General features: G+C 40.3%; 1 protein-coding gene across 2 annotated transcripts in view; it reads right to left on the bottom strand.

Annotated features, from left to right (window-relative positions):
* FAN1 (FANCD2 and FANCI associated nuclease 1) overlaps positions 1-19551 on the bottom strand; it is a 146879-nt gene that overhangs the window by 66903 nt on the left and 60425 nt on the right. For both annotated transcript variants that reach the window (XM_053717555.1, XM_053717556.1), the window contains exon 10: positions 18111-18276. In XM_053717555.1, coding sequence (XP_053573530.1) covers positions 18111-18276 — 166 coding nt within the window. The remainder of the gene's footprint in view (positions 1-18110; positions 18277-19551) is intronic.

The raw sequence follows: 19551 nt of genomic DNA, 5'->3' as shown, positions 1-19551 counted from the left end.
TAGAATTACCGATGCTCTCTCTTGGTTGATACAAGCAAAAACTTGTGGAAGGAGCGCAAACGGAGGAAACAGGTATGCTAGACCGAAATCCCAAGGAAACCGCCAGAGCATCTATCAGAGCGGCCTGAGGATCTCTTGACCTTGAACCATACCTTGGAAGCTTGGCGTTCTGCCGAGACGCCATCAGATCAAACTCCGGCACCCCCCATTTGAGGGTTAACCTGGAGAACACCTCCGGATGGAGAGCCCACTCCCCAGGATGAAATGTCTGTCTGCTCAGGAAAGTCTGCTTCCCAGTTGTCCACTCCAGGAATGTAGATGGCAGACAACAATTGTGAGCTTCCGCCCACTGAATAATCTGTGCCACCTCCTTCATGACTAAGGAACTCCGAGTTCCTCCCTGGTGGTTGATGTAAGCCACGGAGGTAATAGTGTCCGACTGAAACCTGATAAACCAGGCTAAAGACATTTGAGGCCAAGCCATAAGAGCATTGTAAATCGCTCTCAACTCCAAGATGTTTATGGGGAAAGCAGACTCCTCCCGAGTCCATTGTCCCTGCGCCTTTAACGAGTCCCAGACTGCTCCCCAGCCTAGCAGGCTGGCGTCCGTGGTCACAATCACCCAGGAAGGTCTCCGGAAGCATGTGCCCTGAAACAGATTGTCCTGAGAAAGCCACCACGGGAAAGAGAGTCTCTTGTCGACTGCTCTAGATCTATCCTCTGAGACAGATCCAAATGGTCTCCATTCCATTGTCTGAGCAGGCATAATTGCAGAGCTCTCAAATGGAATCGAGCAAAGGGAATGATGTCCATGGAAGCGACCATCAGACCTCCATACATTGAGCCACTGATGGCCGAACAGTAGCCATGAAGAGAATGGCAAGAGGAGAGAATTTTGGATTTTCTGACCAGCATCAGAAATATTTTCATAGATAGGGAATCTATTATGGTCCCTAAGAAAACCACCCTTGTAGCTGGAACAAGGGAACTCTTTTCCAGATTCACTTTCCAACCGGTGGAACGTAGAAAAGACAACAAGATCTCTGTAGGAGAGTTTGCTTGATGAAAAGATGGCGCCAGAACCAATATGTCATCCAGGTATGGTGCCACTGCAATTCCGGAGACCTGATCACTGCCAAGAGAGCCCCCAGAATCTTTAAGAAAATTCTGGGAGCTGTGGCAAGTCCAAAAGGAAGAGCCACAAACTGAAAGTGTTTGTCTAAAAAGGCAAATCTCAGGAATTCGTGATGATCCCTGTGGATGGGAACATGAAGATACGCGTCCTTCAGGTCTATGGCCATCATGAACTGACCTTCTTGGACCAAAGGAAGAATGGAACAAATGGTTTCCATTTTGGAGGATGGTACCCTGAGAAACTTGTTGAGGCACTTTAGGTCTAAAATGGGTCGAAAAGTTACCTTTTTTTGGGAACCACAAACAGATTTGAATAGAATCCTAGACCCTGTTCCCTTACTGGAACTGGAACAATCACTCCCAGGGAGGAAAGGTCCTGAACGCAGTTCAAGAATGCCTCTCTTTTTACCTGGTCTGCAGATAATCTTGAGAGGTGGAATCTGCCCCTGGGAGGAAAAGTTTTGAATTATATTTTGTAACCCTGAGATACTATGTTCACAGCCCAAGGATCTGGGACATCTCGTCTCCACGCTTGACCAAACAGGGAAAGTCTGCCCCACACTTGATCCAGTTCCGGAACCGGGGGCCGACCCTTCATGCTGACTTAGACTCAGCTGAGGGTTTCTTTGATTGCTTTCCCTTATTCCAAGACTGATTTGGCTTCCAATAAGACTTGGACTGCTCCTGCTTGGAAGAGGAAGACTTTTGACCGTTGAAGTTACGAAAGGAACGAAAATTACTTTGACGTCCTTTGAGTCTGTTCTTCTTGTCGTGCGGTAAAAAAAGAAAAACTTTTCCACCCGTAATATCAGAAATTATTTCTGCCGAACAAGGTCTCACCCTTGTAAAGAAGCCCCAGAAGCTTGGACTTAGAGGTAAGATCAGCTGACCAAGATTTTAGCCACAATGCCCTATGGGTTAGGACAGAGAAGCCAGACATCTTGGCTCCCAGTCTAATAACTTGCATGTTAGCATCAGAAAATAAGGAATTGGCTAGTTTGAGAGCCTTAATCCTATCTTGTATCTCCTCCAACGAAGTCTTTAATAAAATTGATTCAGACAAGGCGTAGCACCAATAAGGTGCCACAATTGTGATTGTGGCAATACAAACTGCAGGTTGCCATTGAAGACCTTGATGAACATACATCTTGAAATAAGCTTCCAGATTTTTGTCCATGGGATCCTTAAAGGAGCAGCTATCCTCTATAGGGATAATAGTTCTCTTAGCCAGGGTAGAAATAGCCCCTTCTACTTTAGGGATCATGCGCCAAGAATCTAATGGAGTCAGCAACAGGAAAACATAATTTATGAAAGAACTTACCTGATAAATTAATTTCTTTCATATTGGCAAGAGTCCATGAGCTAGTGACGTATGGGATATACAATCCCACCATTAGGGGCAAAGTTTCCCAAACCTCAAAATGCCTATAAATACACCCCTCAACACACCCACAATTCAGTTTAACGAATAGCTAGATAGTGGGGCGATAGAAAAAGGAGTAAAAAGCATCAAAAAAGGAACTGGAAATATAATTGTGCTTTATACAAAAATTCATAACCACCATAAAAAGGGTGGGTCTCATGGACTTTTGCCAATATGAAAGAAATTAATTTATCAGGTAAGTTCTTACATAAATTATGTTTTCTTTCATGTAATTGGCAAGAGTCCATGAGCTAGTGACGTATGGGATAGTAATACCTAAGATATGGTACTCCACAAAAGAGTCACTTGAGATGGAGGGATAAAAATAAAAACAGAAATTTTCTGCTGAAAAAATTAAATACACATCCAAAAAATAAGTTTTTCTCATAATTGAAAAGAAAAAACTTAAAACATAAGCAGAGGAATAAAACTGAAACAGCTGCCTGAAGAACTTTTCTACCAAAAACTGCTTCCGAAGAGGCAAATACATCAAAACGGAAGAATTTAGTAAATGTATGCAAATAAGACCAGGTTGCTGCTTTGCAAATCTGATCAACTGAAGCTTCATTCTTAAAAGCCAACAAAGTGGAAACTGATCTAGTAGAATGAGCTGTGATTCTCTGAGGCAGGGTCTGACCCGACTCCAAATAAGCCTGATGAATCAAAAGCTTTAACCAGGATGCCAAGGAAATGGAAGCTTTCTGACCTTTCCTAGAACCAAAAAAGACAACAAATAGACTAGAAGTGTTCCTGAAATCTTTAGTAGCTTCAACATAATATTTCAAAGCTCTTACAACATCCAGAGAATGTAAGGATCTCTCCAAAGAATTCTTAGGATTAGAACACAAAGAGGGAACAACAATTTCCCTATTAATGTTATTAGAATTCACAACTTTAGGTAAAAAAATAAATGAAGTCTGCAAAATCGCCTTATCCTGATGGAAAATCAGAAGAGGACACTCACAAGAAAGAGCATATAATTTGGAAACTCTTCTAGCAGAAGAGATAGCCAAAAGGAACAACATTTTCCAAGAAAGTAGTTTAATATCCAAAGAATGCATAGGCTCAAAGGAGGAGCCTGTAAAGCCTTCAAAACCAAATTAAGACTCCAAGTAGGAGAGATTGATTTAATGACAGGCTTGATACGGAACAAAGCCTGCACAAAACAGTGAATATCAGGAAGATTAGCAATCTTTCTGTGAAATAAAAGAAAGAGCAGAGATTTGTCCCTTCAAGGAACTTGCAGACAAACCTTTATCCAAACTATCCTGAAGAAACTGTAAAATTCTAGGAATTCTAAAAGAATGCCAGGAGAATTTATGAGAAGAACACCATGAAATATAAGTCTTCCAAACTCGATAATAAATCTTCCTAGAAACAGATTTACGAGCCTGCAACCTAGTATCAATCACTGAGTCAGAGAAACCTCTATGACTAAGCACTAAGCGTTCAATTTCCATACCTTCAAATTTAAGGATTTGAGATCCTGATGGAAAAACGGTCCTTGAGACAGAAGGTCTGGTCTTAAAGGAAGTGGACAAGGTTGGCAACTGGACATCCGGACAAGATCCGCATACCAAAACCTGTGAGGCCATGCTGGAGCTACCAGAAACACAAATGATTGTTTCATGATGATCTTGGAGATCACTCTTGGAAGAAGAACTAGAGGCGGGAAGAAATAAGCAGGTTGGTAAAACCAAAGAACTGCTAACGCATCCACAGACTCCGTCTGAGGATCCCTGGACCTGGACAAGTACCTGGGAAGTTTCTTGTTTAGATGGGAAGCCATCAGATCTAATTCTGGAAGACCCCACATCTGAACAATCTGAAAAAACACATCTGGATGGAGAGACCACTCCCCCGGATGTAAAGTCTGACGGCTGAGATAATCCGCTTCCCAATTGTCTACTCCTGGGATATGAACCGCAGAAATTAGACAAGAGCTGGATTCCGTTCAAGACAGTATCCAAGATACTTCTTTCATAGCTAGGGGACTGTGAGTCCCACCCTGATGATTGACATATGCCACAGTTGTGAAATTGTCTGTCTGAAAACTAATGAATGGTTCTCTCTTCAACAGAGGACAAGCCTGAAGAGCCCTGAAAATAGCACGGAGTTCTAAAATATTGATTGGTAACCTCGCCTCTTGATATTTCCAAACCTCTTGTGCTGTCAGAGATCCCAAGACAGCTCCCCAACCTGAAAGACTTGTATCTGTTGTGATTATAGTCCAGGTTGGACGAACAAAAGAGGCCCCTTGAACTATACAATGGTGATCTAACCTCCAAATCAGAGAGAGTCGAACATTGGGTTTTAAGGATATTAATTGTGATATCCTTCTATAATCCCTGCACTACTGATTCAGCATATAAAGCTGAAGAGGTCTCATATGAAAACGAGCAAAGGGGATCGCATCCGATGCTGCAGTCATGAGACCTAAAACTTTCATGCACATAGCAACTGAAGGGAATGACTGAGACTGAAGGTTTCGACAAGCTGAAACCAATTTTATTCGTCTCTTGTCTATCTGGAAACCTAAAAAGTTGACCCTTGTCTGAGGAATCAAGGACCTTTTTGGTAAATTGATCTTCCAACCATGTCTTTGAAGAAACAACAAGAAACAACACTAGTTGATTTGTGTGAGATTCGGCAGAATGTAAAGACTGAGCTAGTACCAAGATATCATCCAAATAAGGAAACACTGCAATACCCTGTTCTCTGATTACAGAGAGTAGGGCACCGAGAACCTTTGAAAAAATTATTGGAGCTGTTGCTAGGCCAAAAGGAAGCACGACAAATTGGTAATGCTTGTATAGAAAAGAGAATCTCAGAAACCGATAGTTGTCTGGATGAATTGGAATATGAAGATATGCATCCTGTAAGTTTATCGTGGACATATACTGACCTTGCTGAACAAAAGGCAGAATAGTCCTTATAGTCACCATTTTGAAAGTAGGCACTCTTACAAAACGGTTCAAAATTTTCAGATCCAGAACTGGCCTGAATAAATTTTCTCTCTTTGGGACAGTGAATAGATTTGAATAAAACCCCAGACCCTGTCCTGAAACGGAACTGGTATGATTACCCCTAAAAGCTTTAGATCAGAAACACACTTCAGAAAAGCCTGAGCCTTCACTGGATTTGCTGGAACGTGTGATTGAAAAAATCTTCTCACAGGAGGTCTTATTCTGAATCCTATTCGATACCCTTGAGAGACAATACTCTGAATCCATTGATTTTGGACAGAATCTGCCCAAATGTTTTGGAAAATTTTTAATCTGCCCCCCACCAGCTGAGCTTGAATGAGGGCCACACCTTTATGCGGCCTTGGGGCTGGCTTTGGTTTCTTAAAAGGATTGGATTTATTCCAACTTGAAGAAGGTTTCCAATTGGAACCAGATTCATTGGGGGAAGGATTGGTTTTCTGTTCCTTATTCTGTCGAAAAGAACGAAAACGATTAGAAGCTTTAGATTTACCCTTAGATCTTTTATCCTGAGGTAAAAAAAACTCCCTTCCCCCTAGTGACAGTTGAAATAATTGAATCCAACTGAGAACAAATTAATTGTTACCTTGGAAAGAAAGAGATAGTAATCTAGCCTTAGATACCATGTCAGCATTACAATATTTGAGCCACAAAGCTCTTCTAGCTAAAATAGCTAAAGACATAGATTTAACATCAATTTTGATGATATTAAAAATAGCATCACAGATAAAATGATTAGCATGTTGAAGCAAGCGAACAATGCTAGATAAATCAGGATTTGTTTCCTGTTGCACTAAGCTTTACAACCAAAAAGTTGATGCAACTGCAACATCAGCCATGGATATAGCAGGCCTAAGAATGTAGCCAGAAAATAAATAAGCTTTTCTTAGATAAGATTCAAGATTTCTATCTAAAGGGTCCTTAAAAGAAGTACTATCTTCCTTAGGAATAGTAGTACGTTTGGCAAGAGTAGAAATAGCCCCATCAACTTTGGGGATTTTTCCCCAAAACTTCAATCTAACTGCTGGCAAAGGATACAACTTTTTAAACCTAGAAGAAGGAATAAAAGAAGTACCAGGCCTATTCCATTCCTTTGAAATCATATCAGAAATAGCATCAGGAACTGTAAAAACCTCTGGAGTAACCACAGGAGGTTTATAAACAGAATTTAAACGATTACTAGTTTAGGTATCAAGAGGACTAGTTTCCTCAATATCCAAAGTAATCAACACCTCTTTTAACAAGGAACGAATATACTCCATCTTAAAGAGATAAGTAGATTTGTCAGTGTCAATATCTGAGGTAGGATCTTCTGAACCAGATAGATCCTCATCAGAGGAGGGAACTTCAGTATGTTGTCGGTCATTTGAAATTTTAGCAACTTTATGAGAAGTTTTAAAAGACCTTTTACATTTATTATTATTATTATTATTAGAAGGCGGAATAGCAGACAAAGCCTTCTGAATCGCATCAGCAATAAAATCTTTTATATTGACAGGGATATCATGTACATTAGATGTTGAAGGAACAACAGGCATTGTACTAGCACTGATGGATACATTCTCTGCATGTAGAAGCTTATCATGACAACTGTTACATACTACAGCTGGAGATATAATCTCTGCTAATTTACAACAGATACACTTAGCTTTGGTAGAACTGTTATCAGGCAGCAGGGTTCCAACAGTGGTTTCTGAGACAGGATCAGATTGAAACATCTTGCAAATGTAAGAGAAAAAAAACAACATATAAAGCAAAATGATCAATTTCCTTATATGGCAGTTTCAGGAATGGGAAAAAAATGCAAACAGCATAGCCCTCTGAGCATAAAAAAGGCAAGAGGCATATAGGAAGTGGGATTTAAATAATTAAATTTATTTGGCGCCAAGTATGACGCGGAACGCAAAATGACATTTTTTGGCGCTAACAACATCCGGAAATGACGCAACTCGCATCATGGCAGACGCAACCTTGTGCAAGGAAACCTGGTGTCAACTAAGACTCCAGAAATGACGAATTTGCATCACCGAACGTACCTTTGTGCCAAAAAAATTCTCACGCCAAGAATGATGCAATAAATATCAGCATTTTGCGACCTCGCAAGACTAATTTTGTCCTCGAAAATTTATGAAAAGAGCAGTTAATTTGAAGAAAAGACTATACCCCAGGTAAGAAAAAATAACTTCCTAAATATGTTTCCCAATTTTTAACTGATAGTCTGCAAAAGGAAATATACATAAACCTGACTCATGGCAAATATAAGTACAATACATATATTTAAAACTTTATATTAACACATAAAGTGCCAAACCATAGCTGAGAGTGTCTTAAGTAATGAAAACATACTTACCGAAAGATACCCATCCACATATAGCAGATAGTCAAACCAGTACAGAAAAAGTATCAGTAGAGGTAATGGAATATGAGAGTATATCGTCGATCTGAAAAGGGAGATAGGAGATGAATCTCTACGACCGATAACAGAGAACCTTTGAAAAGATTTCCTGTGAGGAAAACCATAGAATCAATAGGTGATACTCTCTTCACATCCCTTTGACAAACACTGTACTCTGAGAGGAATCGGGCTTTAAAATGCTGAGAAGCGCATATCACAGAAAAAAATCAAGCACAAACTTACTTCACCACCTCCATAGGAGGCAAAGTTTGTAAAACTGAATTGTGGGTGTGGTGAGGGGTGTATTTATAGGCATTTTGAGGTTTGGGAAACTTTGCCCCTCCTGGTAGAATTGTATATCCCATACGTCACTAGCTCATGGACTCTTGCCAATTACATGAAAGAAACATCTTTTTAAATACAGGAGATGGGGGGAAAGGAATCCCTGGCTTCTTCCATTCCTGTGAAATAATCTCCATCACATGGTCTGGGACAGGAAAAACTTTCACAGAGGAAGGAACATCATAGTGTTTATTAAGTTTACTAGACTTCTTAGGGTTGACAACGACAGAAGTATCGGAGTTGTCCAAAGTAGCCAATACCCCCTTTAACAGTAGACAAAGGTGTTCAAGCTTAAATCTGAAGTTTACTTCTTCAGTATCAGATGAAGGAATAATAGTGTCTGAATCTGAGATTTCACCCTCAGAGGCTACTGACGTATCCTCCTCATCAGGCTTATGAGGGAGGGCAACCTGCGTAGCAGTAGGTGGAACAGAAACCTTACTATCTGAATGTCTAATTTTCCTCTTGCGTTTTCCCAGCATAGGAAAAGCAGATAATGCTGCAGATACCGCAGAAGATACCTGTGCAGCAAAATCTGCAGGCATATAAACTCCTCCAGGAGGCTGAGAGGAACTGCAGGGCACTGTATGGGACGCCATAGAGGCTTGGGACGTTTGAGGAGAAAGCTGTGGCATTGCCTGAACAGCATCATCCTGAGAGACATTGGGCTCAGAGGGCAACAATGTATCTTTAAATTGAAGTGTTCTAGCTAAGCATGCAGCACAGAATTGCATAGGTAAAACAATTTGTGCCCCAGGGCATAACAAGCATTTGTCAAAAGACACAGAGTCTTGGTCCATGTCCATAGTACTAAATAAAAAAAATCCCCAAATTGTAAAAATGTTTTAAATACACTGTCACTTTAAGAATTTTTAATACCACAGCCGCTTAACGTTATGCAAAAATTATTTGAAATAATAAACCAATCAGGCCCCCTATACCTTAGACAGGCTGAGGTGTCTTACCGTAACACTTATACACAACTTGGCTGCCAGAAGTCTCTAAAACGATCATATAGTAGATCGACACTGAAATTCAATGACGCCGCTCTGCTCCATGAATAACCGACAGCAGAGAGAAGGAAACTACGCAGCAAGTAAAAGGCGTGCATTTCCCTCTGCCTACAACATCGGAGCTTAATTTACACAAACGCTCAGTCTGTCAGTTAGCCTGCTCTAGCTAAGCAAGCAAAGAAAATCAACTGCCAAATTTTAAGTTTATACATAAATCCCTGTATAAAACATAAGCCACACAGATACTAATAAAGTATTTCAACAAAATTAGCCCAAAGAGGAAAAATGTCCCAATAAAGGGAAGATTAACCTCTAGTCTCAACATACATAATGTGCCTGCCCACTGCCAAAGAGAATCATGTATAAAGGATTTTAAAAATGTCCCATCTACTGCATATGACATATTCTTCTGAAGTGCAAGTCTCCAAGACCTAGAAGACAAAAGCACTTACCTGCAGTCTAGCTATCCAGCAGGAAGACAGTTCACAAGGAGTGAAAGGACACATACTCCTCTTGCAGAGACCTGTAGAAAAAGAAAGAACAGAGTAACCAACTCTGGCTTTCTGTACCATGGGCAGCAATGTGTTAGGAAACAAAGAAAGGACTACCTCACAACTTCCTAACTGCTTAAAAGCCACCACTACTCTACTGAAGAGATTGACATGGACTCAGCTATACCCAAATCCTTGCTTGCAGGGAAAAGTACCAGAAAAAGGAATTAATTTCTTCAGACACCAAAATTCACTTCCTCCATTGACAGAGGCAAAGAGAATGACTGGGGATTATGGGTAGGGGAGTGACAACAGCTTTGCTGTGGTGCTCTTTGCCTCCTCCTGCTGGCCAGGAGTGATATTACCACTAGTAATTGAATGATGTTGTGGACTCTCCATATCTTAGGAAAGGAAAGAAAATTGTTTGGAGTGGGATAGATCTGCACAAGCGCCTTAGTTTGCGAAAGAAGGGACAAATTAAACTGAAACCTATAATGTTATTGTTTTAGGTGAAGGGATAGGAAAGTCCAAATTAAACTTGCAAGAATCAGGAAGAGCATGTCATTTTAATACACTTTTAAAATCACTTCTATTTTCAAATGTGCTTTAAGTTTTCTTGGCACCCATTGTTGAAAATGAATATGCACATATTATTTTTATTAGTTTCCTACACTAGTGGGAGCTAGCTGGTGATTGGTACCTGTATGCATTTGACTCTGTCTTGTGATTGACTAACTAGGTGTGTTCCGCTAGCTACCTGTAGTGCAATGCTGTTCCTTAAAGAAAGAAGCACATTTGATAAAAGTAAGTTTAAAAGTTGTTAAAAATGGTATGTTATGTTCTATCTGAAATAAATCTGAATTAATAAATTATTATTAAGGTTATTAAAATTATATAATAATTATCTTAATCCTTCCAATAAAGTACAGCTGAAAAGTTGATCAAATATAAATGACTAACCTAGTAAATTGGACAGTTCACCTCCCAATAATTTTATAATTATTTATGTATTTCTAATGGTATATAAGTAAATCAATCATTTTCTGATATAACTGGAAAAATAATCTGAAAAGCCGTTATCTTAAAATTGAAACCTTTTAATGCCAGGTCCAATGCCAGGATCTACATGGAAATATTTTTTTTTTAAATGACCAATATCTAGGTCTGTGTATTATATGTTTATTACTACTAAATATTCTCCAAATGTTTTTTTTTATTCTTTTCATGTTTAGAAAACTGTACAAGGAAAATTCAACATTAGTCTAGAAACATCACTAGCGACACTTATATAACAGGAGTCACACAAACTACCTCAACTTCTCGTCTGCACAAAACTGGATAAAATACATCTAGGTGTGTCATCACTATAAACATAAAAAGAATAAGTTTAACGTATATGAAATGTAAAACTCTCTTGTAAAATAACACAATTACACTATAGTGAGGTAAAGTCCAGGTCTGATATACTACAGTGAGCTCTTTAGCTTAAAGGGACACTAAACCCAAAAATTTTCTTTCATGATTAAAGTAGAGAATACTTTTTTAAACAACATTCCAATGTACTTCTATTATAATATTTGCTTCATTTTTTAGATATCCTTTGTTAAAGAAATAGCAGTGCACATGGGTGAGCCAATCACACGAGGCATCTATGTGCAGCCACCAATCAGCAGCTACTGAGCCTATCTAGATATGCTTTTCAGCAAAGAATATTAAGAGAATGAAGCAAATGAGATAATAGAAGTAAATGAGAAAGTTGTTTAAAATTGCATGTTCTTTCTAATTCATGAAAGAAAAAATGTGTGTTTCATGTCCCTTTAAGGATACAGAATTGTTTTCTATTTGTATCTAGTTGTAGTAAACCTGCTTGAATACCCTTATTTATTTTTTTGTCACTCTAGTAGTTTATATTTACTTTAAATCCATAAAAGTAAGATCCACAAACATTATTGTTAAAGCCAATTAGCACATGAGGCAAGTATCCCCACTTACTTTCCCCAGAAGTATTCCGTAAACATTGTTGCCAAAGCCCCAGAGACCTATGGGTAAGATATGCAAATGAGAAACAACATCTCATGCTTTTTTAACCACAGAACTCCCCATATGGGGTAGGTGCTTTGCTCTCTTTATATCAGTATCCTTTGATCAAAAGCATACCTAGGTAGGCACAGGTGCAGCTATGCACTGCTGAGAGCAATCTGCATTTGGTCGCTGCACATAAATGCCTCGTTATTTGTTCACCCAATGTGTTCAGTTAGCTCCCAGTAGTGCATTGCTGCTCATTCCACAAAGCATACCAGAGAATAAAGCAAATTCAAAATAGAAGTAAAATTGGAAAGTTGCTTAAAATTGTATGCTCTACCTATCATAAAAGCAAAAAAAACATAATTTATGCTTACCTGATAAATTTATTTCTCTTGTGGTGTATCCAGTCCACGGATCATCCATTACTTGTGGGATATTCTCCTTCCCAACAGGAAGTTGCAAGAGGATCACCCACAGCAGAGCTGCTATATAGCTCCTCCCCTAACTGCCATATCCAGTCATTCGACCGAAACAAGACGAGAAAGGAGAAACCATAGGGTGCAGTGGTGACTGTAGTTTAAAATTTAGACCTGCCTTAAAAGGACAGGGCGGGCCGTGGACTGGATACATCACAAGAGAAATAAATTTATCAGGTAAGCATAAATTATGTTTTCTCTTGTTAGGTGTATCCAGTCCACGGATCATCCATTACTTGTGGGATACCAATACCAAAGCTAAAGTACACGGATGAAGGGAGGGACAAGGCAGGTACTTAAACGGAAGGGATCACTGCCTGTAGAACCTTTCTCCCAAAAATAGCCTCCGAAGAAGCAAAAGTATCAAATTTGTAAAATTTTGAAAAGGTATGAAGTCGCCGCTTTGCAAATCTGTTCAACAGAAGCCTCATTTTTTAAGGCCCAGGTGGAAGCCACAGCTCTAGTAGAATGAGCTGTAATCCTTTCAGGGGGCTGCTGTCCAGCAGTCTCATAGGCTAAGCGTATTACGCTCCGAAGCCAAAAAGAAAGAGAGGTTGCCGAAGCCTTTTGACCTCTCCTCTGTCCAGAGTAAACAACAAACAGGGAAGATGTTTGACGAAAATCTTTAGTCTCTTGTAAGTAAAACTTTAAAGCACGGACTACGTCCAAATTATGTAAAAGACGTTCCTTCTTTGAAGAAGGATTAGGACACAATGATGGAACAACAATCTCTTGATTGATATTCTTGTTGGAAACTACCTTGGGTAAAAACCCAGGTTTTGTACGCAGAACTACTTTATCTGTATGGAAAATCAGATAAGGAGAATCACATTGTAAAGCTGATAACTCAGAGACTCTACGAGCCGAGGAAATAGCCATCCAAAACAGAACTTTCCAAGATAAAAGTTTGATATCAATGGAATGAAGGGGTTCAAACGGAACTCCTTGAAGAACCTTAAGAACCAAGTTTAAGCTCCATGGAGGAGCAACAGGTTTAAACACAGGCTTAATTCTAACCAAAGCCTGACAAAATGCCTGGACGTCTGGAATCTCTGCCAGACGCTTGTGCAAAAGGATAGACAGAGCAGAAATCTGTCCCTTTAAAGAACTAGCTGATAATCCTTTGTCCAAACCCTCTTGGAGAAAGGACAATATCCTAGGAATCCTAACCTTACTCCATGAGTAATTCTTGGATTCACACCAATGAAGATATTTGCGCCATATCTTATGGTAGATTTTCCTGGTTACAGGCTTTCGTGCCTGTATTAAGGTATCAATGACTGACTCGGAGAAGCCACGCCTTGATAAAATCAAGCGTTCAATCTCCAGGCAGTCAGTCTCAGAGAAATTAGATTTGGATGATTGAAAAGGACCTTGTAGTAGAAGGTCTTGTCTCAGAGGCAGAGGCCAAGGTGGAAAGGATGACATGTCCACCAGGTCTGCATACCAGGTCCTGCGTGGCCACGCAGGCGCGATCAAGATCACCGATGCTCTCTCCTGTTTGATTTTGGCAATCAGTCGAGGGAGCAGAGGAAACGGTGGAAACACATAAGCCAGGTTGAAGAACCACGGTGCTGCTAGAGCATCTATCAGCGTCGCTTCTGGGTCCCTGGACCTGGATCCGTAACAAGGAAGCTTGGCGTTCTGGCGAGACGCCATGAGATCCAATTCTGGTGTGCCCCAACGATGAACCAATTGAGCAAACACCTCCGGATGGAGTTCCCACTCCCCCGGATGAAAAGTCTGACGACTTAGAAAATCCGCCTCCCAGTTCTCTACACCTGGGATATGGATCGCTGATAGATGGCAAGAGTGAGTCTCTGCCCAGGGAATTATCTTGGAGACTTCTAACATCGCTAGGGAGCTCCTGGTCCCCCCTTGATGGTTGATGTAAGCCACAGTCGTGATGTTGTCCGAGTGAAATCTGATGAACCTCAGGGTTGCTAACTGAGGCCAAGCTAGAAGAGCATTGAATATTGCTCTTAACTCCAGAATATTTATTGGGAGGAGTTTCTCCTCCTGAGTCCACGATCCCTGAGCCTTCAGGAAATTCCAGACTGCACCCCAACCTAGAAGGCTGGCATCTGTTGTTACAATTGTCCAATCTGGCCTGCGAAAGGTCATACCTTTGGACAGATGGACCCGAGATAGCCACCAGAGAAGAGAATCTCTGGTCTCTTGATCCAGATTTAGCAGAGGGGACAAATCTGTGTAATCCCCATTCCACTGACTGAGCATGCATAATTGCAGCGGTCTGAGATGTAGGAGCACAAATGGCACTATGTCCATCGCCGCTACCATTAAGCCGATCACTTCCATGCACTGAGCCACCGAAGGGCGCGGAATGTAGTGAAGAACACGGCAGGAATTTAGAAGCTTTGATAACCTGGACTCCTTCAGGTAAATTTTCATTTCTACAGAATCTATCAGAGTTCCTAGGAAGGAAACCCTTGTGAGGGGTGATAGGGAACTCTTTCCCTCGTTCACTTTTCACCCATGCGACCTCAGAAAGGCCAACACTATGTCCGTATGAGATTTGGCAATTTGGAAGTTTGACGTCTGTATCAGGATGTCGTCTAGATAAGGGGCCACTGCTATGCCCCGTGGTCTTAGGACCGCCAGAAGAGACCCCAGAACCTTTGTAAAAATTCTTGGGGCTGTAGCTAACCCGAAGGGAAGAGCCACAAACTGGTAATGCCTGTCTAGAAAGGCAAACCTTAGGAACCGATGATGATCTTTGTGAATCGGTATGTGAAGGTATGTGAAGCATCCTTCAAATCCACTGTGGTCATGTACTGACCCTACTGGATCATAGGTAGGATTGTCCGAATAGTTTCCATTTTGAACGATGGAACTCTGAGGAATTTGTTTAAGATCTTTAGATCCAAAATTGGTCTGAAGGTTCCCTCTTTTTTGGGAACCACAGATTTGAATAAAATCCCTGTCCTTGTTCCATCTGTGGAACTGGATGGATCACTCCCATTATTAGGAGGTCTTGCACACAGCGTAAGAATGCCTCTTTCTTTATCTGGTTTACAGATAATCTCGAAAGGTGAAATCTCCCTTGTGGGGGGGAAGCTTTGAAGTCCAGAAGATATCCCTGAGATATGATCTCCAACGCCCAGGGATCCTGAACATCTCTTGCCCACGCCTGGGCGAAGAGAGAAAGTCTGCCCCCTACTAAATCCGTTGCCGGATAGGGGGCCGTTCCTTCATGCCGTCTTAGAGGCAGCAGCAGGCTTTCTGGCCTGCTTGCCTTTGCTCCAGGCCTGGTTAGATTTCCAGGCCGGCTTGGATTGCGCAAAAGTTCCCTCTTGTTTTGTAGCAGAGGAAGTTGATGCTGCACCTGCCTTGAAGTTTCGAAAAGGCACGAAAATTTGACTGTTTGGCCCTTGATTTGGCCCTGTCCTGAGGAAGGGTATGACCCTTACCTCCAGTAATGTCAGCAATAATTTCCTTCAAACCAGGCCCGAATAGGGTCTGCCCCTTGAAGGGAATGTTAAGTAATTTAGACTTTGAAGATTTAAGATTTAAGCCATAGCGCCCTACGCGCCTGGATGGCGAATCCAGAATTCTTAGCCGTTAGTTTAGTCAAATGAACAATGGCATCAGAAACAAAAGAATTAGCTAGCTTAAGTGTTCTAAGCTTGTCAAGTATTTCAGTCAATGGAGTAGCTGTCTGAAAGGCCTCTTCCAGAGACTCAAACCAGAAGGCCGCAGCAGCAGTGACAGGAGCAATGCATGCAAGGGGCTGCAGGATAAAACCTTGTTGAATAAACATTTTCTTAAGGTAACCTTCTAATTTTTTATCCATTGGATCTGAAAAAGCACAACTGTCCTCGACAGGGATAGTGGTACGCTTTGCTAAAGTAGAAACTGCTCCCTCCACCTTAGGGACCGTCTGCCATAAGTCCCGTGTGGTGGCGTCTATTGGAAACATTTTTCTAAAAATAGGAGGGGGGGAAAACAGCACACCGGGTCTGTCCCACTCCTTAGTAATAATTTCTGTAAACCTTTTAGGTATTGAAAAAACGTCAGTACACACCGGCACCGCATAGTATTTATCCAGTCTACACAATTTCTCTGGCACTGCAATTGTGTCAAAGTCATTCAGAGCAGCTAAAACCTCTCCAAGCAACAACTGGAAGTTCTCAAGCTTAAATTTAAAAGTAGACATATCTGAATCAGGTTTCCCCGAGTCAGAGACGTCACCTACAGACTGAAGCTCTTCCTCAGCTTCTGCATATTGTGACGCAGTATCAGACATGGGCCTTAAAACATCTGCGCGCTCTGTATTACGTCTAACCCCAGAGCTATCGCTCTTTCCTCTGAATTCAGGCAGTCTGGCTAATACCGCTGACAGGGTATTATCCATGATTGCCGCCATGTCCTGCAAAGTAATCTCTATGGGCGTCTTTGATGTACTTGTCGCCATTTTAGCGGGAGTCCCTTGAGCGGGAGTCAAAGGGTCCGACACGTGGGGAGAGTTAGTTAGTCGGCATAACTTCCCCCTCGTCAGAATCCTCTGGTGATAATTCTTTTAAAGATAACAGCTGATCTTTATTGTTTAAAGTGAAATCAATACATTTAGTACACATTCTCCTATGGGGTTCCACCATGGCTTTTAAACATAATGAACAAGGAGTTTCCTCTATGTCAGACATGTTTATAAAGACTAGCAATGAGACTAGCAAGCTTGGAAAACACTTTAAATCAAGTTAACAAGTAATATAAAAAAACGTTACTGTGCCTTTAAGAGAAACAAATTTTGCCCAAATTTGAAATAACAGTGAAAAAAGGCAGTTAAACTAACGAAATTTTTACAGTGTATGTAACAAGTTAGCAGAGCATTGCACCCACTTGCAAATGGATGATTAACCCCTTAATACAAAAAACAGATTAACAAAACAAAAAATATGTTTTTTAAACAGTTATAACAACTGCCACAGCTCCTACTTTTGAAGCCTTTTGAGCCCTTCAGAGATGTCCTATAGCATGCAGGGGACTGCTGAGGGAAGCTGAATGTCACAGTTTGTAATTTTAACTGCACCAACTGTAACTTTTATACTATAACAGTGGAAAGCCTCAGGAAACTGTTTCTAGGCAAAAATAAAGCCAGCCATGTGGAAAAAACTAGGCCCCAATAAGTTTTATCACCAAAGCATATATAAAAATGATTAAACATGCCAGCAAACGTTTTATATTGCACATTAATCAGAGTATATACCTCTGATAACAAGCCTGATACTAGTCGCTATTAAATCACTGTATTTAGGCTTTAACTTACATTAATCCGGTATCAGTAGCATTTTCTAGCAAATTCCATCCCTAGAAAAACTTAACTGCACATACCTTATTGCAGGATACCCTGCACGCCATTCTCCCTCTGAAGTTACCTCACTCCTCAGACATATGTGAGAAGAGCAGTGGATCTTAGTTACTTCTGCTAAGATCATAGAAAAACGCAGGCAGATTCTTCTTCTAAATGCTGCCTGAGATAAAATAGTACACTCCGGTACCATTTAAAAACAATAAACTTTTGATTGAAGAAAAAACTAACTATATTTTACCACTTTCCTCTTACTACCTCCAGCTATGTTGAGAGCTTGCAAGAGAATGACTGGATATGGCAGTTAGGGGAGGAGCTATATAGCAGCTCTGCTGTGGGTGATCCTCTTGCAACTTCCTGTTGGGAAGGAGAATATCCCACAAGTAATGGATGATCCATGGACTGGATACACCTAACAAGAGAAAATGGGTTTCATGTCCCTTTAATGAAATACTCAGACCTTTTAGCAGAAACATACATAGATGTGTATAAACGTACCTTGATCAAAACCTTGCTCCCTGTAATGGGATAGAGCAAGTTCCTCGACTGAACACATAACTGTAGAAAGGGTGAGCTCTTCTCCCTCTCCCGCAGCCAAATCTTCCATTAAAAACACTGATTTGCCCATTCCTGTCTGAGGATACATCTTGCCCTTAATAGTAACCTGCAGATATTTAGAAAACATGTTAGACTATATTACCATCAGTAATTGCGGTTGACCTATTATTTAGCTAAACATTACTATTTCTAATCCCGCAATCTAAAAGACCTAAATGAATGTACTAAGCAAGGTAGCATCTTAATTATTCAGTGAACATACTCAGCAGCAAAAGGTGTTCCTGAGCTTACTAGAACCAGATTGTATTTCTATACTTGTCTAACTACAAACTCTGGTAGTTCTCCTTAACACCCAGTGTGCAACTGACCCACGCATTCTATTTTACTTCCAATATCAGTTTAAAACATGCTTAAAGGGACAGGAAACCAATTTTTTCCTTGCATATGATTATAAAAATCTCCAATTTACTTCTATTGTAAAATTATATAGCTCTCTTTGTATCTTATGTTGTAGGGCATACCTAGATAGGCTCAGGATCATGCACGGTGCTTTTAGCAATGTTATACATTATGCATAGCCATATAGTGCTCCAGACTTGTGTAAGCTCCTGAGCCTACCCACTTGCTTCTCAATAAAGAATACCAAGATAAGGAAGTAAATTTGCTAACAAAAGTCATTAAGAAAGTTTTTTTTTTTTTTAATTGTACATTTATAATCAAGAAAACATGGGCTTTCATGTCCATTTAATTTTTTTCATGGAAGTATTCTTAACATGCTTAATTGAGGCTCCTTCAAATACACAATATATTTCTTTTTGAGCTCTCTGTTCCTTCAGCAACAGTATTACAGATTAAACACGTGGCTTGACAAATCCCAGAACACAGGCAGCTTCTAGAATCTTTATTTGTGGTTTCTTTTTATGCTTGCGAGCAACTATGTTTGTATAACATTTGTCACCTCCTGTGTTGTTATACTCTGTGATGGTGTTTGTAGCATTATATTGAAAACTATTAGATGCCTTTAAACTATTCTTAAGTTAAAAGTGTCTTATCTCATTAATAAAATAACTATATGAATATATTACATATATTTAAATAAACTTAGGTGTGACAGAATCCCATCAGCCATGTACTGCAGAATAAGTCTACGTTGACAAAATGTACAGATGTCAGCATTAAAAATATGCCCTGCTTAGTTAGAGATATTTTTAAAGGGACAGTAAAGTCAAAATGAAACTTTCAAATAGAGTGTGCAATTATAAACAACCTTTAAATTTATTTATATTATCAAATTTGCTTTGTTCTCTTGGTGTCCTTTTTTTGGTGGCTGCACCCATATGTCTCTTGTAATTAGTTCACCAGATGTATTAAGCTAGCTCCC

The sequence above is a fragment of the Bombina bombina genome, chromosome 6 (genome assembly GCF_027579735.1).
Source record: "Bombina bombina isolate aBomBom1 chromosome 6, aBomBom1.pri, whole genome shotgun sequence".
In the NCBI taxonomy this organism is placed as follows: Eukaryota; Metazoa; Chordata; class Amphibia; order Anura; family Bombinatoridae; genus Bombina; species Bombina bombina.
Note: the sequence above shows the minus strand (reverse complement) of the source record. Positions and strands in the feature narration are given on the sequence as shown.